This window comes from Aythya ferina (genome assembly GCF_964211825.1).
Source record: "Aythya ferina genome assembly, chromosome: 5".
Taxonomy (NCBI): Eukaryota; Metazoa; Chordata; class Aves; order Anseriformes; family Anatidae; genus Aythya; species Aythya ferina.
The window spans coordinates 50,365,245-50,391,773 of NC_140301.1; the positions used below are offsets into that span (position 1 = coordinate 50,365,245).

At 43.8% G+C, this 26,529-nt stretch overlaps 1 protein-coding gene across 1 annotated transcript in view; it reads right to left on the reverse strand.

Moving 5' to 3' along the window:
* CLMN (calmin) overlaps positions 1-9,974 on the reverse strand; it is a 72,156-nt gene extending 62,182 nt beyond the window's left edge. Inside the window, exon 1 of the mRNA XM_084520444.1 lies at positions 9,745-9,974. Within this exon, the coding sequence (XP_084376570.1) occupies positions 9,745-9,826 (82 nt within the window). The 5' untranslated portion in view covers positions 9,827-9,974. The remainder of the gene's footprint in view (positions 1-9,744) is intronic.
* Between the last annotated feature and the right edge of the window lie 16,555 nt (positions 9,975-26,529).

Genomic DNA, 26,529 nt, shown 5'->3' on the forward strand with positions numbered 1-26,529 from the left:
GTGCCTGAATGACAAAGCTGCCTACTGGTTTGAGTGACGCAACATTGGTGTCTCAGATCTGAGCTTGCTGTAGGCATCCAGAGCACCTCTGCAAATGGCTTTCATCAGTATCAGCAGAAAAGTGACGGACTAAATGATGAATGAAAAAAAAATTGCTCTAGAGCTAGTTGTGGGATAAGCAAAGAAGCAATGTTTAGACACCCCACCAAATTAAAGGAAGTCAAGGACTTGAAAGGTACCCAAGATCTCAGTGGGCTGAAACTAAATCTGAATATAACTGGCTGTGTCAATTAGTTTCAAATCAGTCTTGAGAAACACGTGGGTATCAGTTTTCCAGACCTCAGCAGCTACACGGGGATCTCTCAGCACCTGAGGACAGCCCCCCTTGGTCACATCCAGGACTAGAAAGGAAGCACGCCTGCCCTTCTTCTAACAACACAGGCTACCACCTCCAGGGTCATGGCCACTTCCTGACTTCAGAGCAGTCACATTGGTGTGACCTCCAAGTTCTTAAATAAACTCACAATGAGTGATACTGTCAACTGCAGCATTAAAGGCAAAGGGGTTTATGGCATTCTTTAACCGCGTTAGCAACCAAAACATGGTGCTTCCTTTTGATACACATGGTTTCTGAAGACAATTAAATCTCCTGTCCTTTCTGATTCTTCTGATAAACATGCAACGTTTTAAAGTTTTGAAAGACCGACATTGAATAGATCAAAAAGACCTTCTACCTTCAAAAGAAATGCAGCTTAGCCAGCAAAAATTCATGCTCTGTCTTCTTTCAGCCAAGGTCAATAATTATATTAACTTCTGAAAGACAGCCGAGCACAAGTTCTTTTTAACCAGCATTACAGCCCCTTTAAAACTGTTTCTTTATAATGAGCAGAAATGAAAGAATTCATGCAAGAGTCCCTGTAACTTTAAATCATGCCTTGTTCTGTCTCCAGGGAGATCTTTAGAAGAAACAAAAAAAAAAAAAAAAAGAGAGAGCAACGGGAATTGAATGTCGTTCAGTTGCATTAATCATCGGGGATGGGAAGTCCCCAACCCAACCCAGTGTGGAATCTGGGAACAAGGATGGGGACCAAATGCTTCCCCAGTGACTCTAAGTGATAATGGCCAAAGTCACTCATAATTTATGACAGATATAGGCCTACTGAGTACTTGTCAGAAATGTAGATGGGGCAAAACATATCTCAACACATTGTTATCAGTTTTACCTATCATGTGCAGGTGCTGACTGCAGTCCCTCCCGTGCTGTCATTAGGCCTCCTGAGGACCACAATGCTGGGCCCAGGTGCTCCCCCTCCCTGTAGCTCTTCCCCATCTGCCCATTTTTGTTTGCTTTCTTACTCCCCCTGGGCAAAAAGCCCAGACAGACTTATGTTTCATTCCTGACATATACCCCAGACAATACTTCTAAAGTGGACATTTCATATGCTATTTCTAAATGCTATGTCTTTATTAACTTATGACTGCAGCTCATGTTTACAATGACCATCAGTAAGAGCCAGAAAGCTTTAGCCATGTGTCCAGATGCAGTCATACACAGGATGAGTTTTTAACAAAGTAATTTTCATTGCCATTGCTTTCATGTGTCACGGTGCCAGGGGCCTCTCACCTTTCCCATTTCTCACTGAGCTGAGAAGCACAATCAGCCGTTAGTGGTGAACTACACTGGCTGCATCCGTAAACACCTATTGACATACATTAGTTGGTGGTTTCTTTGCAAAGACTAAAACAAAATGGCAAAACATTTCTACCTGACCGCTAGAGTACAAGAGAGGCTGTGCAGGTAAGCAGGGCCCATGGTCTGGCAGGAGCGCAGGACTTTGGCTTGAGCCCCCTGTGATGGGCAGCCCTGGCTGAGACAGGGGCTCTCACAACATGTGAGTAACGCATGGAGGACAATCCATGGAGGTGTTTGTTGTACTGTTATTTGGGTTTCTTGAAAAAAACAGAGAAAAACATGATGGGAGATTAAAAATGTAGCTTGTACTAAGCACTAGAGTTACGAGACAATAGCAAAATTAGCTCACATTGGGTTTCAGAGGGTTTAATAAGTGAATTATTCTGAGGGACAGGGCCAAGACAGTAGGACCTGCCATTTCACCATTACCAGTGATGGTAAGCTGGGTGGGGAGGGAAAAAATGCACGTAGACAGTTTATTTGAAGTGCATTTTCTTTCGTGTAAATACTTTCTTCCTGGTGCAGCGTATTAAATGTTTTCTTTTAAGGGCTCTTTGTTAACCCAGAGACTGCAGCTGGCGTGCCGCGATGAACAACAGCCACCTGAGCCGCTTCAGTCCCTCTGGGGGAGAATCCTGGGTGTGAGACCTAAACCTGAGCTTCGGTGTAAGTGGCTAAAATGTGGTCACCCACCCTGGGGGTCCTGCTATAAGAACCGGAGCACCATGGCACCCACCATGATGGAGGTTAATTAGACACCTGAGACTTGTTTCACAACCACTACAAGAAAACTGAAAAGTCCGGTTGCCCAGAAAAAACAAAATTCCAGTCCAGATGAGTATGATTTATTGCCAGCAGGCGAGATTCGCCCTTAACTTGTCTTTGCACTTAAAATACCTGTGCACATGGAGGCCCTGGTGCTGCAATTTGATCTAGCTGGACCATCTCCTGGTAGAACATCCCTGACTTCAGCAGGGCTCTGGGTGGACTCAGGAGTATAGGGCGTTACCAGAGAACGAGGCAGCACCACAGCCTGTGGGATCTGCATGGCAAGATTGGAGTCTGGCCGGTGTGTAAATCTGACCCACGGGGCACCAACTGTGTTCCCTGGTAATGGGCACTGCCCAAGAGCAGAGACTTCTTTGCCTGATTTGGGACTTAAACAAAATGCACTCAGCCCCGATGTTAATTAGGGGAGGGTGAAGATCCAACAGGATACATGAATTGAAGAAAACAAGGGCTACAATATAAATATTTCTATTTGAAATTAATCCTGTGGTGCATATTTAGTGAGCATGTACTTTATAAACAACCGGAATTATACTTCCAAAACAGAAAAACATGAAAATAATTTGCTATAATAAAGTAAATCAACTACACTGATCAAGAAAGATCTCATTTCTGACTAAAAACAGTAAAAGATGATAACATAAAAGTTACAAGAAGCAAGGCAAATCCTTGTTCACAGACTCACTGGGTCTGAATTATACTGATGTACACCAGGAGTATCTTCCAAGATGCTGCAATACAAAATATGTTTTTTTCACATTTAAGTTAGTGGAAAATTGTTAACAGAATCCCTCTGAGTAATTCATTATTTTAACTATTGTACCTTGAATCATGCCATGAGATTGAGTAATTGGTATAGAGATTAGAGTTAGCTTTTTAGTGTCTTTGATAACGTATTTTCAGATTCAATGGGATTTCTGGATTTAGAAAAAAATCCTTCCTGTTGCAGGTTACATGTCCGCAGGCACTCATTCTGCAGACATGCAGGCTGTTGCTCTTATGATCCTCCTTAGAAGATGCAGATTTAAACTGTGTTTGTGGTTATGAAGCTTCAAACTACAGCTAAAACACCGCTCAGCTATTTGCACAGAAGTATGCAGCAATTATAATGAAGTAAAATCCATCCTGCAATCCTCCACCTACAGTCCCTGCACTTAACTGGGTGGGGAGAGATAAAAATAGAGTAGTAGGTAAAGAGACACGCAGGGAAAGACTGTTATTTCTTTAAAAGTGCTATGGTGCCCTTCACCACACCAGTATTGACACAGATATGACTGTGTCAATATCTGGTGATTTCTTCTCGTGAACAGATAATTTTGAGTTTTTTTTTGACTTCTACATAGACAGATAAAATTTGGCTCGTGCACTTTAGACATACGCCCTTAAGTATTCTGCAACAACACTAAGTTTAAACAACACAGTGCATAACCAAATAGTGCATAAATGGACAATGACAAGCCGAAATGCCCAAGGTTGCTTCTAGTCCAATAGAAAGCTGTCTTTAAAACAGAAGAAGGAAACCAAGTCATTGCTTTGTAATATTTTCAAAGTAAATGCTACAAATACTTCAGGATGCAAGTGACATAACCTTGAAATTGGCTTGGAGAAAGAAAATTGTTTGAATTTCTGTCCAAGCTTTGTGGACAAACCAAAAAAGAAGCAGGAGGAACTATGAGAAGTACATAATATTTTTTAACTGGCTTTAGTTTTAATAAAGCGTTTTGAAGTCTGTCATTTTTAAACTAATGCCATTCAACCTCAGGCAAGCAATACCTTCTGAGATGTCACCAGCTCTCAGGAGCAATGCTGAGACTGGGCCCTGCCTGAGCAGGAGCTCCCCAAGGAAAGAAAGAGAAGGTGATGCTGGTGAGTGACAGCATGTCTCCAGCCAGGTCCATGCGTGGAGGCCAAACAAGAAAAGTGTCTCTTATGATGAAGTGCTAATACACGGGTGTTAAAGTTCATTTGACTGTGGAGCTACTGGGCATGATTTCAATTTGGTGTAATTTCATCCTTGCAATGGGACAGAGAACCCAGACTTCTAATTTGTTAGAGAAATTAGGCATTGACCTTGTTAAAACTGCATGCTGAAACATGCAATCTGTACTTTCTCTTACCTCTCCGGCTCCTTCATTTCACTGCCAGTGTTTCCTGCATTCGGAACAGGTAAGTCTTCCTGTCATTGCTGATAAACACTGTAAGCCATCCCCACCAGTAAAATTATCTTTACAGCATCATCTTTAGTTTCTTATACTTGGATTTGAATCTGTATTTTGGGGTTTTGCATTTAGAATTCCTATTTAACTTGTATATGGAATAACTTGTATATAGAGTAATATCTCTTTTTTGTGGTTCTACCTTCATCTAAGGCTCTCCAGGCAGTTTAATCTTTCCAAATGTCACCTTAATCCACAAGGAGCTCCACTGAAATTAGCATGCCTATGGGCAGAATGAAATGCCACTGAATATAGGGACAAGCTATGGAAGAGTTGAAGTAACAAACTGTTACAACACCTTACTTTTGTCAGAATGAATGGCTACATCAAAAAGGTTTCCTTCCATTTATAACATTTCCATGTGTTTCAAAAGCATGTCAAACTACAGCAACCCGGTCAAATGCTGATGTATCTTGTAATTATAAAATAAAAATAAAAATCACTCTCTACAGTTAAGTGCAACAGTTGTAGTCATTATGCTTTATGCATAAATAGATAAACAAAATACAGAGAGAGAAACATTTTCAAGAGTTCCTGACTGTCTATGAACACCGGCCTTTGGATGTCCATCAGAGATGCACAAGCCCCCAGATGTAAAGAGATGTAGACAGGCTCACTGAAAAAGAGTTAACTATCACGAGGTAAGCACCTGTATTGCCTCTGAAGACATGGGCTTTGGGACATCGTATCTCAAAGGAAGCTGGGGTTCATGGGGTTCATACCATTAACAACCACAGTTATTGCTTACAACAAAAGCTTATAAAGCTATATTAAAAAAAAAAAAAAAAAAAAAAAAAAAAAGCTAAAAAGCTTATAACATTCTAGATCTAGAAGGCAACCAAAATCAGGGAGCATTGAGTTTATTACGAAGTGATGAAGCAACATTACAGACCAGGGCAAGGATGGAGAGCCTATGGAGCTGGTATGGCACATACTTCTTTCAGCCTGTGATCACTAGTTTGGAATTATTTCTGACAACACTACAATATGCTTCTGTCTAGCACTCAAAATGTGCTTGAAGACCATGCAACCTTCAGCAGAGAAAGCCTGAGACACAGGAAAATATTTAAATACAATGGAATCAAGGAATATACACCCATGGATTTCTGTTGGATCTAGATCAAACCCTGAGTAAACAGCAAAATGACAAGTAGCAGGACTTTGGGCTCCTTGTCTTGTCCTGATAGAAGAATAGCAGACTTCTACCATCCCAAACCATGTACACTATTATAAATACAAGAAATGAACATTTATATCATAGTTATTTTTAAATGGTTGTAATAGCACTCATTTTCCAGAGATGGAAAAAACTTCTGGCTATACAAGAATTCACCTCTATATATTCCATTCCAAGGAATATAAGGAAAGGAACACAGTATTGAATATACATTTGGACTCTTGCAAAGTACTGAATTCAGGACAAAATATCATCTAAAAGAGAGTAATTCCTGCTGCTGAGGATGCTGCCTCATTCTAGCGAGTGCAATTCACCACGTAAGGAAGTATATTTTTGATGATCCTAAATCAAGCTTCCAGTAAGGAAGATTTTAAAATATTCTTATGTTGTAACAAAATGTTCCCGCTGGTGGTATAATGAAAGAAAGAAAAAAAAATCTCCTGGCAGGAAATTAATTATTGAGCATTCCACTGCTTGATGATGTGCTCCTACGTTCTGTGCAGGCTTTCCATTTTTCTCTCTCAGTATGTGCAGAAATTCACTATGGAGAACATACAAATAGAACAAAGACCAAAAGAATATTAGTTTATTAAACGCATTTAGAGACCAAAGAGAACTGTAGTGAGGAACTTGGTTTGCATGTCACCACACCTGGTGCTCACTCCCTCTTATGTTTACCTCTTCTCCTCTCCATCAGATTGCCACTTTTGATTCTGTTCCCTGAAAATACCTCTGTTGAAAATGGAAGAGATACTCCTGGATTTAGCATTGCTCACTTAAAACAGGTTAGAACCACTACTTCCTTCATTAAATAAAATAAATAAATAAATAAATAAATAATAATAAAGAATTGAAAATCTCAGTTCTTGATGCTAATTGGTAATAAAAGCTAATGAACATAAGCCCATATCTAAATAATCAGCTGTAACTCCATTTTCAAAAGCATCTGTTTGTTTTTTTCCTCTATGTCCAGTCACTTTAGAAGATTTCACTACTGTCAATTTGGGTCTTCCTGAGAAACATCTGAAAAAAGTATGCTTATTATAATTTCACCAATTTGTTTTATACCAAAATATATAGGTTCTGGGGCTACTTCTGCACCCAGCACATGTACCTCGAACAGTACCTGACCTGAGTGGGATCGCACTACTGCAAAAGCACCCCCACGAGAGCAGGCATTTCCCAGTAACTGGCATCCTGGATCCTTCAGCGGTGTTTTGTGGAGCTACCACATGGAGAAGGAACATGCGACAGACTGAAACCACATATGCCTTCTTCAAATAGCATTTTAAGCCAGCAGTGCACTACAGCTTAGCTAAGAAATGCTGAAGAACTTTTCAAGATAAATTAATACTTTCAGCTTTTAAAAAAGGAGGTAGAGTATGGAAAGCTGCTACAGCAGATGGTTGCATGATGCCAGCAGGAGCTTGAATACCAGGTAGGCTTCTGAGGAGCTGGTGATACCCTTCCTCATGGTCATCACCACTGTCTCCTTGGGCTCTTCCGTCAGCTGCTGGACAGGATGGCTCGGACACAGCAGGACAGTAATGCCTCCATCTGCCTTCCAGACCTGACAGGGCTCCCGTTTGACTAGCTGCCTGCATCAGCAGAAGACAGTCAGTCTCCACCTCTACATGCAGGAATGTCAGTGTTTTCATGTGTTGTTCATAATTGCAAATACCTAGCTGCTGCCTACTGAACTCTCTTTACAACATACTCTCTGTGCACTGCAGATACCTCTCGGGTCCATATTCATACCACAGGGTCCCCAGAGACTAGGATATACTTTCACATGTTCAACATTCTCCATTGAAGGGATGCATTTTGGAATAAGACACACCACTGACTTTCTAACACCTACTCTGGTCTTGCAAGGGCGAGTGCAGTGCTGCAGGAGCAGGAGCTGTGGCAGCAGATAGGGACCCGACCACCCGAGCTCCTTCATGTGGCCCAGAGCAGCAGGGCCCTGCAGGGGCTCTGCCAGGACTGCTGGAAACTGCATCAGCCCCAGCTACTTCTCATCCTAGAGTCCTGACTTTCTGGCACATCAAACCTGTTATTGATTCTGTAACTGATAGACAATGATACCAGAGATGATTCAGATCGCATTCTTTTGGGAGGATGCATTTTGAGTTATAAAGCAGGAGCAAGTTTAATTACTATGTATGAACATAAAGCATATGCTGCCATTTTGCAAGAAAGCATACTGAAGAAAAGCATCATGCTTTGCCACTGAGCTCCTGTGTGACAAAAATCACACTCTCCCAAGTATCAGACTTACCATCTGTAAAATGCTTTCCATTTCTAGAAGATAACGTGAGGGCTCTGTGTTACAAATCATATATGCTGTAAGTGGAAGATATTATCACTTGTTTTGGAGCAGCACCTTAGAACAATTGCCTTTTCTCTCCTGTTAGAGCCCACACCAAGCATAAAACTTCTTAAAATCTTACTTAGTAGCGCAAGCAAGGTGACAACTGCTAGATCTCTAAAAACTCCTCTTGTATGGCAAGGAGACAGGAGTTCTTTTCATGAACATAATGTTATTCAAAGGAATTCGCCCTGTAGGATGACATTCTCCTACAGGACTATAGGAATTTTAGAGAAGGCCGTGTGCGTCCATAAAAATGTATTTTAAGTTCCAGAGAGGGAAAGGAGTTTAACTTCTTATATAAACAATTGAGAGGGAAAGTGAAAAACATGTTGTTGTTATTGTTTAAGAAAATATTTATTTTCTATTCCTTCTCATAAAAGGACATGAATTAAGGATTAAACCTATTTTAATCAGTAGGGCTTTGAGCAACAAGAGTTCAGATGCAGGCCATCCATGCTAAGACACAGAAACAAAAGAGACAGGGACGAGTCAGAAACGTAGAATTATATTGCAATGAAAGACTGCCAAAACCCACGGGGAGTTCAACCTGGAATTGCCTGCCCTGGCCAATCAGAATCTGGATTTCAGAGGTTATAAAGATGCAAGTCAAAATGTTGAAGAATGACCCCATCCACTGTTAAATAATGAGTTGAAAGAATGGCTAATTTGGGTCTCCTTTCTGATAAATTATACATGTTCTACCATCAAACCCAACCAAAAACTAATTTCCAGCAACTGCACGGTCTCTGTCAGCAGAACAAGCTTTAACACCATTATGCAGAAACAGAGAGATAATGACCTATAATTCAAGTCTATTATTTTTATGGGACGTGAAGATGCATCGCAGTATATTGCAAGCCGTTGATTAAGATTGGTATGCAGCATTAAACAAATTGCTCTGCCTTGCCTATAAACCAAGGATGCTTTTGATTCTTTCATCCGCTCGTGCTGCCCTTGCCCATCACGAAGAGTTTGCTGGCGAGGGGCAGTGATAACTTGGAGGAACTGAAGCACGGGCACCCAGCTGCACTCAAACCTGGAGATTTGCATCCCGCCCGCCGGCACAGCCCGTGGCAGATCCTCCCGTGGATGATTTCCCCCAAATCCCTGCCCGTGTTTACTCAACAGCAGCCGCTCGGGAGGTGCGCTGGGTGGGCGCTGGGCTGGCCAGCAGCCTCCCAGCCTCCCTCCCTCCCTCCCCGCTGCTCGGCACCGCGAGCTGAGCATCTCCAGCCCGCGGCATCCCCGCATCCCGCCCGCTCCGAGCTGCGGGGGCGAGAGGCCGGAGCCCCTGTACGGGGCGAGCCCGGCACCTCCCCGACGGCAGCTCCGACGGGGCCGGGCTCGGGAAGCACCCCCGGACCCCCTGCGCTGGGCTCTGGGGAAACTTTGCCCCCCTGCTGGCCCCGGGGGAGAAGAAAGGGAGAGGAAAGGAGAAACAGGGGAAGGGGAGAGGGGAGGCGTGGGAGGGGTTTTGGGAGGGGGGGGTGTTTACCTTGGAGGTTCTGCACTCGGATGTCGCTGATGTGCCCGATCAGCTCCTCGCGCTGGAACCAGTCCCACTCCTGCCCGGCCATGGGGCCGCGGGGGCGGCCCGCTCCGTGCCGCTCCGTGCCGTGCCGTGCCGGGAGGGGGGTGTGCCGGGACCCGGCGGCACGGCCACCGCCACCGCCACCGGCAGCGGCACCGTCGGCGGGCGCGGAGCGGAGCGCGGAGCGGAGGGGGGGGGAGGCGGCCGCTCTCCGCTCCCCGCCCCGCCCCGCGGCCCTCCCTCCCCCTGCCCTGCCTCCCTGCCTCCCTCCCGGCCTCCCTCCTGGCCTCCCTCCCTGCCTCCCGCCTCCACCGGCCGGGCGGAGCGGAGCGGGGCAGGGTGCGGGGCCGTGCCCGCCGCCCCCGTCCTGCGCCCCCTCACCGGGAGCCGCCCCCGGCCCGTCCCGTTCCTCGGTGCCCTCGCAGCCCCTGCCCCGTGTGGGCGCCCCAAAGCGATCCGCCTCTCCCCACAGCCGCTGGTGGGGCTGAATGAAACGCCGCTGTAAACGGAGAGCCCTTCCAGGCTGTCTTCGTGCTCCCTTAGCCTGCTTTCAGCTGCCTACGCGGGCTGTCGGATTTCCTTTGAGGCTATTCGCCCATCGGATGCTTCCCTTCACACCGCCCTTCACCTCAGCCGCACGGTGCTTGTTAGCATCGCCACGGCCTGCCCCCCGCCAGCCTGTCCGTAACACTCAGGGCACTTTGTTACAGCCATTGTAGGTCGGTGCGGGTTTTGTTTGCTTCTCCAACCGTGAGGGCTGTATAATGTAAACAGGGAGAAATTGACACAATCCAGTCAGACTCGTCCAGTATCACTAGTTAGACTACCAAAACACTCCACCTGAGATCTGCAGAGTTAACTATAAACAAACGAGGAGCCGGAGATTGTGGCTCTTTCAAGTGGGGAACGTTTGTGCGATCCCAAGGGAACGCCTGCACCTCACAACCCGCTGTGGCACTCAGCAGTGTGCTTCCCACAGCCTGCTCAGGTGATTTTCTCTGCTACACGTCAAACAAAATAAGGTGGAGATGGTGGAAACGTGACATCATCTGTAGAGTATCTAATACGTGAACTATTTACTGTCGCTCCAACAAGCATCGGTCGATTATCCTACAGCCCAGCCCACAGGAGACCGGGGCTGCCCTCAGCTTTATGACCAGTTTCATCTCAAGGCTCCAGAGTTTTGCCCAGAAGTAAAGGCAGGTGAATTCCATGCCATAGTACTTATAAGCCTGGATGTGCGGAACAGAACAAACAGTTGTGAAAAGAAAAACACATCTGAACTCCAGCAGACTTGCCCAAGTGGCAGTGCCAGGCTCTGACTTCATCTAGCACTGGGAAGTCCTGGTTTTTCCCAGGCTGCTGCTGTTGACAGCCACCAACACCAGACGGGGACGGTGGAGGCTTCATCTCACCATGTGTGGGCACCCTGCAGGAGCTGGTGTTCCCCGAGCTCACCAGACAACTGCTCTCAGTCTCCGCCAGCCCTCATGAGACCTCTGCTTGCTCAGGGCAGTATGGGCAGCTGCAGAAACACAGCTGGGATAAGGCACAGGTAAATGGGCGAGGAGAAACAGAAAGCTCTGCAACCTTCAGCAGCGAAAGGTGTACACAGGGGTGCAGCAGAAGGAGCAAAGGTGAAGAGGAAGCAATAAAGCCAGTCCTCGCTGCCAGCCCTGCCCACTGTGTGATGTTACAGCTGATTCATTGCTTCCCGCACCTTATGCTGGGGCTGCCTTATCTGCTCCTGCCTTCAGCCTGTGCCCTGCCTGGTGCGAGAGGTGCCCAGATCCATCACCACGGTGCCTGAGGGAGCAGCCCCAGTGCTCCTGACATCTCCAGGCCCGCTGGGCAGCCAGGTTGGACCTGCACAGTCTGGGTCTCAGGGTCAGGCTGGGTTGAAGATGTAAATGATTAACCATGTGGGCACAAAGAAGTTTAAAATCCCATTTAGGGGGAGGAGAAAGCATATTAAACCTTTTTTTTTTTTTTTTCTTTTTTTCTTTTTTTCTTTTCTTTCTTTTTTTTTTTTTTTTTCCTAACCTAGGAAAACATTTGTTCTGTGTACCCTTTTCCCATCAAAATGTCAACAGACGATGAGGACCAGCAGGTAATGCTGCCTGGACCTCCTGCTCATCCTGGGTGATGGGAGGTGAGAGCAGCCACATGGCAGACAGCCCTTCTGCGGGGGGGTCAGGCAGAACCTCAGTCTTGGCTGGGGATCCACGCCCATCTGGGAGGTTGGCCTCTCTGCTTTCTAGCCCAGCACATCAACATAAGCTTCATCAGCCTCATCTTCCACGAGGACACTGGTCTGTGAGATGCTGTACGTGAACACGGGCAGCAGAGCATGTAGCAGGTGTGTGGCCTGAGTTTATCCAGCCTTTCAGCCAGTCCCTCAGCACCTTCCCCAAACCAGCTCTGTGGTGAGCAGAAACCCTCCTGGGTACAACCTCCACTGTGATGGCTGTAACAAAGTGCAATATGTGCAGAACCACATGCTCCAAAATGAAAAATTTAAGCCCCTAAAATTGTAAGGACAGTAAAATTTGTGAGATGAAAAAAGCCATCTTTTATAATATTTTTTCTTTATGTTTTTATTGTATTCAAGTTCTTCCCTGCTACCATGTGGTCTATGAATCAGCCCTAGAAGTATGAAATCTGAGATTCTCACATAAAGCTAGATCTCCAAACGTTATGTTACTTGTCATAAAATCTGTAAATGCTTGTGGGAAATTATCTGTGAAAATACTATATGCCTACTAAGAAGTAACTGATTATATACAGTGAGGAGTAAAGAACTTCTCTTAAACAAAAAGTGATTTCAGATTTTGTTATTGAAGTTTGTTTGCCTTTTGATGTTTAAGGACAATTCTCTAACTGAAAAAGCAGGTTACATTTAATTAAGTCCCTTGGCTCAGACTCGTTACTCAGGGCAACACTATAAACACTTGGCAGAGACTCTAAACTATAATAACAGGTTTATTAAAAAAAGATTTTGGTCACATACGAGAAGACAAGGAGTCTAATAGGAAGTTCATGGGGAACTTACCATTCTTCATCACCTTTATCTTTTCACTTTCTAGTGTATGAAGAATAAAGATATTAAAAAGCTTTGTTTGCCATCTGCATTTGTTTCCTTTGCATATCTTACCTGTGAGTGATTTAATGAGTTGAATACTCAGTTTGAGAAGAAAATTTATACTTGAAGATTGTCTGATAGTAGAAAAATAAATAAAAATAATAAAAAACAATGGACCACACAAATCCTACAGATAAGTTTTGTGCCTGTCCAGATCAAAGGTGCTTTGTGGCTCCTGCTAAAACACCAAGAAAAGGTGTCTACCACAAAGGAAACTATACATGTAGATATATTTATGACATTGTAACTACATTGCTTTGGTTTACAGAGTTCTCCATATGTACAATCATTCTAGGCGCAGATTATTTTCTGTCTTTGTTTAAACCAGTTCCAGAGCAATGAAAACCAGAAAAAGATGATGTCTCTCTTGCAATAGGTACATCCACGCGAGGGCACTGTGAATATTCACCCCATACCTCACAGGAGTGTAACTTCCTATACAGGCATGCTGCTGGCTATCCCTGACTGCTCTGGTCAAAGAGCTACAAAAATATCTCCACAGCAAACCTTTCTAGACCTCCCTCCACCCCACACTCCCAAAATGTCCCTGTTGCATTCTGTAGGCCTGCTCAAGACAAATACGGTGTTTCTGGAAAGGTCTTGGACATTTGGGTCTTGACCCTACACTACCAGCACAGCCCTCAAGTCTTCCCACACTTTTAGCTCCTCAATGGGGCTATAGAGAAGGCGAGCATCTCACTCAATTTTTAATACATGTAGGGTTGTTTTTTTTTTTTGAAGTCTTCCTGGAGGAGTAAAAACAGAGGTTTTCTTACTTTACAGCTGAATGAGGAAAAGAGAGGAAGGTTGAAATCTGTAACCTTCAACTAAAAGCAATCCAACTTATCATTTAACTCTCACATTTTACAGTTACAGTACAACCTGACCTGGATGGTGACTCCATTTCGAGGCAATAAGTATGCCACCACAGGTCTCATCAACACTTCATTTTTCTTGTTTACCCCATATCTGAAACACCAAGGAGTGCCAACCATGAGAAAAGATTCATTAACTGTGCCAGATGAATAGCTAAGCGAAGATTTTGCTTTTATTACCCTGTCCGACAGCAGCCACCCTCCAGTCTGGCTCCTCCACCCACACACATGTAAACACTGGGAGGGGTACCATGTGAAGCTGACTTTCAAAGCAAAACGCAAGAAAAGTCAGGAGGAAAAAGAGAGTCTAGTTCAACAAAGTAAGCAGGAGACACTCAAGAAAAGGTGCAAAAAGAATGAGAGAAACTGTATAAAAAGGATTAAGCAATTGGAAGAAGCGAGGTCATGGAAAAAAAAAAGTATAAAATATAAGTTGTCTATGAGTTTTTCTCTGAAGGCAAGCAAGACCAGTAAAATGTGTGTTCTACTTCTCCAACAAAGTTCAGTAACAAGCAATTAATTAATTTTTACAATTAATGTAATCAATTAAATGAGTATCAGCTTTAAAAGCAGAGTGCTGTGTCCCACTAAACTAGTCCCAATTCTGATCCCTTTCAGCTGCTATCAGATGAAGAGGTGTGGTGCCTAGTGGCCCTGCCTCCATGTACTGCTGAGAGTATGAACTAACTCTGTTGAGCAGCCTCTCTTCTTCTGCTCTGTTGTTTTTCTTCATTCCTTGACTCCTAGAAACCCTTAGGCCACCGACTGCCACAACTTAATGGCAAGAAGTAGACTGCAGGATTTGCTAAAAGGTCTCGGTTTGCTATAAATGATTTTTGCCATACACCGCTAACTTGGATAGGTTGAGCTGGACTTGTATTATTTGCATGGTGAAATTTGTATGTACCAACACAGCAGCAAAATGCATTTTCCAGTGAGCAGTAGTATGTTCAAGACTGTCTTCTGGGGTGATGGTGTCCCACCAGGAAAAGCTTCCACATGAGAGTCATGTAAGTGAAGTCCTTGAGATTCTGCACCAGTGCAGGTGCTGTGGTGGAAGCCGGGTTGTGTGGATCACTCCCTGTCCTTCCTCTGTTCTTGTTTTGTTGGGGTTTGTTTGTTTTCCTATGGTGAGTGAGTGTGGTTTATTTTAAAGTGTGATTTACTGAGAAGCTGCATGCTTTATTTGTTAGAGGCAGTAGGATAGTCCCTTCCCTGGCCTGCAGGCTGGCTTTCTTACGTTCAGTTTGATTTTCTGTCATTCTTTTATGCAGTCTGAAGGCTGGAAGAAAAGGAGGGTTGTTATGTAAAACTCATTTGAATATTATGCACTTGTGGAGCTGATTTGTTTCTGTTGCCATGGCCCCTTTGTTCAAAATCTTCCCCTTCACTAGAGCAAAACTCTTTCTTAGATTCACAGAAAACTTGACAGTAAAAACTCTATAAAGTTTTCTGAAACTTGTTCATTATTTTTCCTTTTTCCCCTTCTTATTATTTTTCCTTTGTTTCAAGTGGATGCAGGATGCAGTTGATCTCATCCATTTGACAGTACTGTGTAATTCTTCTCCTTTGGGACTTACTTGCTCTCAGTTGTGTGTGACCAATTGATTTTATGACCTTCAAATTTCCTTCTGTATGTTCCAGCATGTTATGAAGATTTGTTGCCCCAGCAGATACTGAACAAAGGCTGCAATGTGTAGCTATAATGGGACCTGTTTTCCAGGTATAGATGGCCTAAAGGCCAGGAAAAAGACCCATGAAGTGAGGCTTTCATCTTTGGAACATCTGTGTGTGTCTCCTAAGAGGTTTCAGCTTTTCTACAATCTGTTCCCATAATATCAATTTCATCTTTTCATCCTGCCTGATCTCAGTGCAAGGGTAGAGATGCCAGCCTGGTGCCAGCAGTGGCTTAAATAATGTCCCAAGAAATGGAAGAGCCAATGCCATGCAAGGGCTTCCCGTGATTTGGGATGGTGGATGTTTCTGTAGATAGCAACAGCTGGTGAAGTTGTGCAGGTAGAAGCAATCCAAACTACATCCCAGTGATGCTCTGGGCAGGACAACTCCCTTTGCTGCGCAATGTTCAGCTCCAGTTGACCCTATCTGGCCAGGTGACCTGAATTATCTCGATTAGAGAAATTTGAGGTACTTTCACTGTATATATGATAAATACAAGTCCAGGGTTCTGGAATAATGTTCACTGGCAAATACTATTTCTGGACATAACTACGAATATTTAACATGGTGTAAATGATAAATCAGCTGTCTCCTACGCCAACCAGAAATGAATACTTCAAGTGGAAAATGGAGATTGCATAGTCTATTTTTTACCCCTTGAACACTAGGATTGGAAGTAAGGCAGCAGGTAGTCATTACAGTGCTTAAGCGCTGTAGTTGAAGATGTTATAAAAATGATGATAACATTGCTGGCTTTTATGCACAGCTTTCCATCTGTAGATCTCAAATCTTCTGTATATTGCAATTTTGTGTAATTTCCTGACTTAACATGCCTGAAACAAAATCTACTAGCTCTGAAATAATATTTTATATTATAGAAAACAACCTGCATATTCTTGCAATAAAATGTTTGTGGAGCAATGAATTAAGTGTGATCTGTCCTTCTTACTTCATCATAACAAAACAAATTAGTTTCTTATAAGCAAGCAAGCAAGAATGCTCCTTTTAAGCCGCCTGACCTCTTTTACAACATTGGAGATGTCAAATAGTCTCCAAATACAACATTCAGCTAAACTGCCTGTCAATGCACCTCACTTCAGAAGTAATTCCACCTTCCTTCTATTTGTTTCTATTTGAAGAAATGGTTTCTATTTTACATCCAATGTCAAGTCAGCCTGACTGTGAAAGAGATGTGAGAAGAGATTCCATCCCTGCTGCCCCAAAAAATATCAGCTTGGCAATAGCAGAAATACATAAATATTTCAAATTGAGGGGCAGTTCCTTGTAGCTGATGAATAAGCTGATTTATTTATTTATTTATTTATTTATTTTGAAGTTAAGAGGTGCATGACCCTGCTGATTGCCTAACCTGCCAGGCTGAGGTTTTTGCAGAAAAAGATGCACTAATGTTTCCAAGCCATTCAGGAGCAGGCATTTTCAAACCTTACTTGTATTTCACTGAATATTTAATGTAGCAGTTCTGCCAGAAGCCTCCGAAAATAGGGAGAATTAAAACCCAGCAGCCATTCCTTAGCAGAAGGAGGTTGGTGATTTTGAAAGTTTGTCCTTACCTTACATCAAAGCATGACCTTGAGGAGCCCTACCAATGTCAAACATGCCCCTGTGGTTGCTGCAGCTGGCAGTTTAGATGTCATGGCCAGTGATACTTCACCTGGTCACAGTTAACTGTAAGCATCTAACAGGTTTTACCAACTTCTTTATCAACCTGGATTGTACATGAAAGTTGAGGGGATAAGAAAACGATGGATTTGTATGAAATTTTGCTTTCTTTTGCCTGTATAATAACTGTAAAAATGATCAGCAGTTAAGGAGGAAGACAGGGATACAAAGCATTACTACTTGGCTACTGCTCTTAACTCAGCTTTGATGGGAATGTCTGTTACTTTGCTTCTGAGAAAGACTCAGGAATACATCTATTTATGTCAGCTCCATTGACTTCAACTGGCAGATGATGCCATAGCACAAAATTCAATTGATGTTAAATTCAGGGCATATTTGGGACTAGAAAACACCCTGTAACTCTCCCCTTAGAAGAACTGGTGAAAGTAAAGACATTTGGTGCGTCTGCTACTGGCCCAAACCAACACAGCAGAGATGGGTTTGAATGGAAGTCCTCCCCCAGCAGTAACTGTTTCCAAGACTGTAGAACTGCCAGTGTAAAAATCTGCCAAAGGAAAGCTCCCAGGTTTGGGAAGATCTGGCAAGCTTTCCAATCCATTCAAGGATTTTCTCTGTTACATCCCACAGGTTTTTATACAAGTCAATGGCTTATCGCATTTGATTGAAACAAACTTTTACAGGCGCTCTTTGAGATTCTGGGAAGAGGTGAAAGCCTGACCTCATGCCATCACACTGGCGTGTTTTGCATTTTGACTTCAGTGCTTTTTATCTGCTTTTACACAACTTGCTGAGTTTTATTGCACAATTGATTGCAAAAATACTTATCTGTCCAGGAGCTCTTTCTGATGATGACCACTGAAACACCATTGAAGTATTTAATGAAGAGGCAAAAGTGTTCAGGGCTCTTCAAGCGTATAGTTCATTTTCTTTTTGAGAAGAAAACACCAGCCATCAATGGGTTTTTAAATGCAGTTGGGACAAGAAAGACAAAAACCAATGGTTGCAAGCTGAAGCCAAGACAAATCCAAATGAGGAGATTTTAATAGTGAGTCAGTCATCCAGAGAAATGATGGTTTGCCAACTCTTAGTGTCTTTAGAGAGAGAGCAGGCCTTTCGAGATGTGCCACATCCAAACACAGTACAGTTTATTCAAAAGTGGGTTAATTGTGGAAAGTGTAATGGTCTGCAACATAAAAGCCAGATCAAAGGGTCCATCTAATGGTCCTTTGCCTTTAGTTTTGTGAGGTTGATTTTAAAATGGTATTGTTTTTTCTTTGCATTTTCCTAGCTCTTGCACAGACCAGGTCCAAGAGTTTTAATGCTGCTCCTTACAGATTTCTACCTTGGGAAAAGAAGCCACTGAGTAAAGCAAAAGTAGTAACAGCAACTGCAAAGTGATAACAGGGTGCAGTTAGTGCTCAGCGGCTGGGAACTAATGTACTCATTCACCAAGCTGCAAAGCTGCCGTCAGGCGGCATTTTTTGTCGCTATCAAACAGCTTCTGCTTAGATCCACTGACAAAGGTGAATGGTGTGATGGTCATAACTTAATCCTCGGCTACCAATACAGTAAGACAGTTGCTAAAACATACAGCCCAGTCTTTCAAGGCTATCCTGCACTTAAAAATAAAAGCATTGGCATATTTGAAAACACGTGTTGCTAGATATTTGTTGCAGTTCACACCTCTGTGTGTACAGAGCCCATATGTCCTCTCTGTCATGAGTGTGAATAAAATTATAAATGTGGGACATGAATGTGTGCACACATCTGCATGCGAACAGTGCCATCTCTAGCAGTCATACACATCCACGCACAAAGAGCCACTGCCTCATGTTCCTCTCATACAGCCTCACAAAGACTCATCTCTTTCACACAATAGCCACAGAGAGAGGCTCGGAAACACAGACAGTGGGTGCCCTGCTACTGGGTGACTCTTTTAGAAAGCTCCTTTCCCCCATTTAGATGTGTTCCGAGAGCAAAAACAAATAGCCACAGAGTTTCAAGGAATTATGGCTATTTGCTGAATTCAGAGCACCTGAATTTGGAAGATCTGGATATCAGCCTTCGGCTGTGGTTTCGGTTGTTACATGATCACATGTAAGTCACTTCTCTGGATTTATATTTCCTTGCTTACAGGACTGGATGCTGTTGTTTACCAAGCCCTACTTCACCCAGCTCTTGTGAGCTGGTATATTCACGTTATCTTCACACAGAGGAAGTTTCAGAAGAGCTATGTGGTTTTATTATCACCTGTGTAAACAGAAAGCAATGGCTGTATTTTGACTGATGAAAGCAAAGAGACAGCAATCGGGTTGCTTTTTATTTTCCTCCATATTTGCAGATAGCGTACCAGGTACATCCTTGTTCAACTCTTTCTTACATTCTTTCTCAGAGCAACCCAGTTGGTACCGCATGTGCCTAACCCCTCTACCCTCACCAGTAATGGTTCAAAAGGTGCTAACCTAAGGCCATCAGAGCAGGGAAATGGTGTTATCTCCCCAAATTATGGAAGGGGTTGCAAACCCCATACCAGAAATTCTCACTGTTTTCTTCTCATTGCTGTTGTAAATTATGTTCTCTTAAAAGTCCAGTTGCTGCCAGGAAGAGAACCCCAAACGTATTCAATGTTTTGGGGTTTAGGAAGGAAAGGGAAAAGGAAAGAGAAAGGGAAAAGGAAAGAGAAAGGGAAAGGAAGAGGAAGAGGGAGAGGGAAAAGCCACAGTGCTTAGTGTTAAAAAAAAAAAAAAAAAAAAAAAAAAAAAAAAAAAAAAAAATTTCTGTGCTGATTTCAATGAGTTTTGAGCAGCTGCAAATGAATATATGCTCTGCACAGCTGAACCAAAGTCATTTCTCAGCTGATGGGGAAAGGATACAGTCTGTTTAACAGCAGACATCCTTTCTGAAGGAAAACCTTTGGGTGCTCAGCCCACTGCCTGAAACCAGAGAAGAGATCCCTGCAGCCACCAGTTACAGGGAGCACGATGCTGTGTGTGTAGATTACACCCACAGCAGCATCCAGGAGCGTGCCCCCACGCCTAGAGGGATACACTCCCACCTGCTCATTTCACCTACAGCACAACCCTCAGCTTCACTCAAACCCAGGCTCTCAGCTTCTGACAGCTCGGTCTCTTGCCAGCAGTCCAGCAGCAGATAGCAATGCACAGCACGGCCCGGCTCATGCTGTCTGAACCCACAAAACAGCCATTGAGCACTGGTCAGGAGCCCTTAGCACCAGTGAAACGCAATGTAAATTCTCGCAGAATCCATTGTTTTGACAAAGATCACATGCAATTTGTTACCAAGCAGCCTACGTAAATATTTAAAGCCTGCCTCTTTCTCCAACACAATTTTTTAAAAAACAAAACCAAAATAACAAGAGCTTTTAATTTGTGCCACGTAGGCTGAGAGAGAGTTAACCCCTTACAGACCCGGACCCAAGGATGATGGGATTACTGTGATGTGTTTCATGGGGACGATGCTGGTGAGGACTTGACTTGGAGGCTGGCAGGCGATTTGTTGGCTTGGGCTGAGGATGTCATACACTGTCAATGCCTTGTGAGTCTTCCAATTCCCTCCCCTCTTTAGAGGTAGTCTTTTCTGGCTAACATTGATGTAATTATCTGATTTCTAATTGCCACCTCCTCGTCCCAAGACCCTTCCATATTTCTGGCCCATTTAGGTAGAATTGCTACATTTGACCTTGTTTTTCTTCCTCCCTCCCTCCCTGCCCTCATTCATATCTAAGCACATGCTTAGCTGACGTGCTGAATCTTCAGATGGGAACAACGTCCAGTCTGTTAAAACGAGGCAAGAGTGCCAGCTGTAGATGTTTTGTGTAGTAAATTTGAAGTAGTAACATTTTAAAAATACTTGTAATTATTTTTACTCCTACCAGACTTCAGTTTCACCAATACAAGCTATCATGCTAGGTTTTTCTGTCTCTGGAAACAATCTCCAGGCACAGGGCTGTCTGGTCAGCCAAGAATTATCATCAGCATCATACAAGATAGACCTCTTATGAAAAATAAACTAAGCATAAATATAAGCAATGGCGCAAATCCCAGCTGCATTTTTTCACAGGAACAGGCCTTTAACTCATGTGCATCTCTGTGTGTGCAACGGCACTACAGGAGGAGTAATTTCCCAGCCAAATGATGCCCTGGACCAGTGGCCCCAGGGTCTGAGCGTAAGGAGACATTTATGATCTGTGAGGATTATAAAGGTAATGAGGATGGCCCTGAGAACTGCTTTGAAAGTTCACCACTCATATCCCTTGCATATGTCAAGTAAATTATTAGAAAGACTGTTTTTAGGCCATTTTCTTACCACTTCTATCTCATATTTGATTTATTAGGTTCAGGTATCATTCTGCTTTTTGAAACCAAAATTTCATGTTCAGAGCAGAGTCACATAAATACAATTTGAGCTCCCTGAGATTGTACTTCATATTCTACATCTCATGCCAGTTTTAAATCTATTCCCCCAAACTGATTTCAGAACTGCTTGGAATCAGACTGCAAATGCCATTTAGGGTGGCTTGACCTAAATTTGCCAAACAAAATTTAAAACTGGTTGAAAAGTATCCCCATTTTAGCAATGACCTTGTTATTTATAATCAGGTCTTGATTCTATAATACCTGTTAATTATGACCATTTCCATCAAAATGTCATTTATCCACACATTCATAAGGATGTTATATCCTACAACTTGCATAACTGAGGAAGAACTAAAATAGCTTATCTTATCTTCTGGTTCTGTAACTATGCAAATACCTACAGCAAATGTGCCATGATGGGATTATCATGGTGGTAAAGTTAATTATGTGCATAACTGTTTTCAGGATCAAGGTACTAATGTGTAAAAACATAAACAATTTTAGATATTTATCTTACTTTTAACCATATTTACCAGCTGTGATTTTCTGTTTCCTTCAGTAAGCACAGGAAGAGTAGGCTAATAGACAGGTTTTCTTTTGTTTCACCTGTGGTTCTCATGCAATGCCAATGACATTCCTTGTTCCCCATGGACAATGGGAGCACGGGGATGGTCAGACTGGGTGAGCCAGGAGGGGCGTCTTGTCCAGTATCCTCTCCTGGAACCATGACTAGCACCAGGAGTGTCAAAAAGCATAAGAACCTCTTGCCAAGCAGATGAGGTCATCTCTCCCCTGTGTTGGAAGCCTCCTTCATTTGTTAAACAGAGATATTGGCATAAAAGCTGACACATTACATTGAACATTGTTTCTGATTTTTTTGGTCAATGCTGTTCCAGGTATTATTGTTACCGTTGCACAGCTCTGCTAACAGGCTAAATTGGACTACAGGGAGCTTTTTAATATGCCCTAGGAGCAGCTTTTGTGTTGCCTAATCGTGTGAAGAGAATGGCTGGCTTGATCTCACCACCTCCAGCTCCCATGCGAGGCCCGTTTCTCTGATGTCGCAAGATGGAGAGAAGCAGAGCTCCTGCAGTGGCCCGCATCCATTGATACCTAGGTTAAATCCACCTTGCACCCCGCTGCCCGCCAGCCTGGTGGCTTTCCTGGGAGGGCAGCTGCTACATGGGCTAAAAAGCCACCTTTATTATCCTTCCCTCCTTCTGTCCTCCTTTCCCTGCTCAACACTTGCCCGTGGAAGGGCCACACCAAGCCGTGCAGCCCTGAGAACCAGAGGAAAGGTGAGGGCATCAGAGGACCCCTCATCCCCACCACACATCCACCAGTCATCTCCTTAACAAACAGCTCCTGCTACAACCACTGACGGCAAGGCGTTTTTCCCCGTGCCTGATCGCACCCTCAGACCGTCGAAAGGACCCTTCGGGGCCCGGCAAGCAGCCGGCCGGGGCCGAAACCCTCCCGTGGCACCGGCCGCCATTTGGAGCCCGGCCGGCGGCGCCGCCTGAGGCGTGGGCAGCGCTGCCCTCTGCTGGCGCCGCGGCGAACGGCGATGGCCCCGCGCCTCAGGGGGCTGCCCGCAGCCCGGCCCAGCCAAAACCACGACGGGTTGAAGGGCGAGGGCGTGGGTCGCTGTCACAAAGCAGCTTCTCGGTGCTTCCCGACGGGGGGACACCCCCCCGTGCCCCCTGCCCCAGGCACGCAGCCCGGACGTGCCGTGGAGCTGCCACCGCCCCGCTCTGAGGAGAGTGGTTAATGGGGGAGCTCTGTCATTAGGCAGAACCCCTAATTTGGGGCTGGCGTGAAGCGTTTTCCCATTCCTGCAGTTAACCCGAAACCCCTAACACGTGCACTGCCTGTCTCTGCGGAAAACGAGGCGTATGTGGAGAGCTGCAGTGCTCCACCGAGACCATGGGGAGAATTTTTTCAGCCTAGGGCCATGGACTTATACGGGGCCTGTTTCTTATTTCTGCCTTGAGCAGCCGTTTGTGGCAGTGTCAACAGAGCACAGAGCTCTGCTGCCCGCATTTTACAGCACCAGCACGTTTGTGTGTGCGAGGAACTCGCCGTCATTGAGACCGATCCCTTCTCTTCGTCTTCTTACACAGGGATTTGGTTTTAACCGCATCTCTCCCTGTCCTTGTCACTCTCTATTTGCAGGGGCTCCTGTAGGTGTGAGAATGCTGCACACCTGCAAAAAGTCAGATAACTTCTTCAGCCAAGTCCATCATCAAGGTTCCTGTCTTGCCCAGGGCACCTTTCCTTTCCTATGCAGAGAATAAAACAAGTAGAGGGAGGAAAATCCTTTTTGCCCATCTCCAGCCAGGGGTGTGACCGCAGGAGCAGCCAGCTCATTAAAAGGGAGATCAGAGAAGGGGAGAAGAGTCCTGTGTGTGGTACACTGCTCCTCGAGAGCATCCCACAGCCCTAACCTACAGAGTGGTGAAAGAAATGTTCACTATTCCCTGCATTTTTATTTTCCTTCTCAAGGAACTTCATATAACTGGAGGAGGAGAAGAAAAACAACCTTCCTAGGTATTATTTCTGTACCTTAATTTTTATTTCAAAGAAGCCAATTTATTTAGCAGCAATACCTGAGATTACACTCACCAAGCAAACTCTCAAAGGAAGCCTCACCATCTAGGTGTATTTTTCATTATACAATAAACTCTGAACTCTACCGAAGGTGTTTTCTCGTAATGTTAAACTCAGTGCCTGACAATTATTGTCCAGCTCCATTTGGTGCCAGAAGTGCATTCAGAGGAGAAGTAATAAATCCTTTCATGCTGTTTAATAAAACAAGAAAATGTGTTGCTCACACTTGGATGCTAGACTTTATTACACAAACACAGCTAAAAAAATAAATGGAGTATTTCCTGTTTAGAAGTGCCTACAAGTCACATGATGTTGATTTTCTCCAGGTGTTGCAATTCTAAATGAAATTTTCACTTAAGTTTTTCTTAAAGAACTAAGCGAGTTATTTCAAAATGCAATAATCAACATGTTGTTAAAGGTGCAAAACCACTGTAAAAAAAAAAAAAAAAAAAAAAAAAAAAAAAAAAGCACTAAATGTACTGCAGTGAAATTAGATGTGGAACATGGTGGTTGCCAAACTATACAAGATATTTGTGAGATACTTTGCCATCCACTGGAGTGCTTCAATGAGTTTCCACCCAGGATAAAAATATATATCCTACAAGGTTTGAGAAACCCTTTCAACTTATCAGTTGATTTTGCCTCTTTGTAGGGAGGTGGTTATTCTCCACTCTGGTGGCCTGGTATTCTGGCATCACTGCTATTGTAAAATAAATGCCTGATAAAAATAGATGTCTACAGCAAGGTGCTCAGCACTAAGTGGAAACAGGTCCTTAAGGAGCATTGTCTGTTCCTTCATTTCCACAAGCTTAAATGAAGGAAAAAGTCACCCACACATTGTCTTTTCATAGATAAATTCTATCTGTTCTACACTACTTTTACTTGCATAGGCTGTGTAAATGTAGTGATGCCGTGAGGGACATGACTAATATCACACACGCTTCATTCCTCCTCTCATCTGCTCTCTGTTGAAAGATTTGTGTGGGCTGCTCTTGCCCCTCTGGGGATCCGTGGGTGAGGGTGCATTTCGAGGTGCCCAATAATCTGTATTTCTGTAGGAGATGACAAGGTTAATAAGTGCTCCTTACATTTGGAACAAGAAGCATTAGGAAGGAAGGACCTTTCATCTTTCTGGAGTTTCTCCCACAGCTTCTGGACAGCCACCAGAGTTGGGACTTCTTCCCAGAGCAGCCCTACCTGCAAGCTAAAAAATCCATACACCTGAGACAGATAACTCTCACCCCACAACTATGGAGGGGTCTAGACGAGCTCTGGGTCCCAACCATCTGTTGTACCCACTGTGATTTTTAGATATGCCATCATATGAACTTAGCACTGCCTCTTTTGGATTCAACAGCTGAAGTTGAATCTTTCTTCTGTTAAACTTGTTCCTGTCTTTGCCAGTGCACAGTGATTGAGCACACTTATGCCAATGCCGTTAATGGCTCCTGTTGATGTTTCTCTTAGGAAAAATCAGATCTCCACCATTGGGTGGTAACACCTTTTCTACAGAGACCAACAACAGCCTACATAGCCATAGGAGGCACTGGTGCTGTGAATCTCAATGCTCTCCTTAAATATCCTCCATAAATTCTCTTCTATCTGAAAGAATGACTGGGAGAGACATGGTTTCACATACAACACGTCAGAAATGACTGCTGGGGTGAAAGTTTCCAAATGACCTGAACTTTGTAACAAGCTGTCAGGGCGCATGAGATTTCCTTATCAGCTTGGCTGACTGAAGCTACTGCTGTCACCAAAAGTGGTGGGATCAGCCCTGTCCGCTTACCCCTCTGTTTTGTGGGCTACTGTCTGCAGTTTCATGACTGTGTAGTTATGTGAATCAGAGAATGTAGCCATCTGAAAACTATTAGTGTTTTTTTTTTTTTTTTTTTTTTTCCTTTTTAATCCAGATCTGTTTGCTGATGCAATTGGCCGAACAGCCAGATGATTGCTGTGTTAGGAAAGCATGGCAGGGGCAAGAGGTGGGACGTGCCTTTTTAATAACAGTGCAATCATCAGATGGCTGAAAGTGCTTGTGAAACCATCTCAGAGAGTTTTGCAAGATTTAGCACTATGTGCATCTCCCTGCATCCTTTTTTCCCCAAGGTCTCAGTTCAACATTGCATTTAGATGACTGCATTTTGAGCTCATGAGTATTTTCCAAGGCAATTCATATTTAATTTCAATTTAATTTTGTTTTAAACTTAAACTTAATGATAAGCATAGATCTACTTGCATGTGCAAAGTTAGGTATGTGTTCATGTTCTTTGCTGAAATGAGAATATTTCTCATGAGGAATGGCATAATTGCATGTATAGAAAGGAACCAATTTTTCCTAATGGGTGTGTTGGTAAGAATGCATCTTCCAGTTATGAATTTACTTGTCTCATTAGTTGAGAGATGATTTATTCACACTTTCTCATTA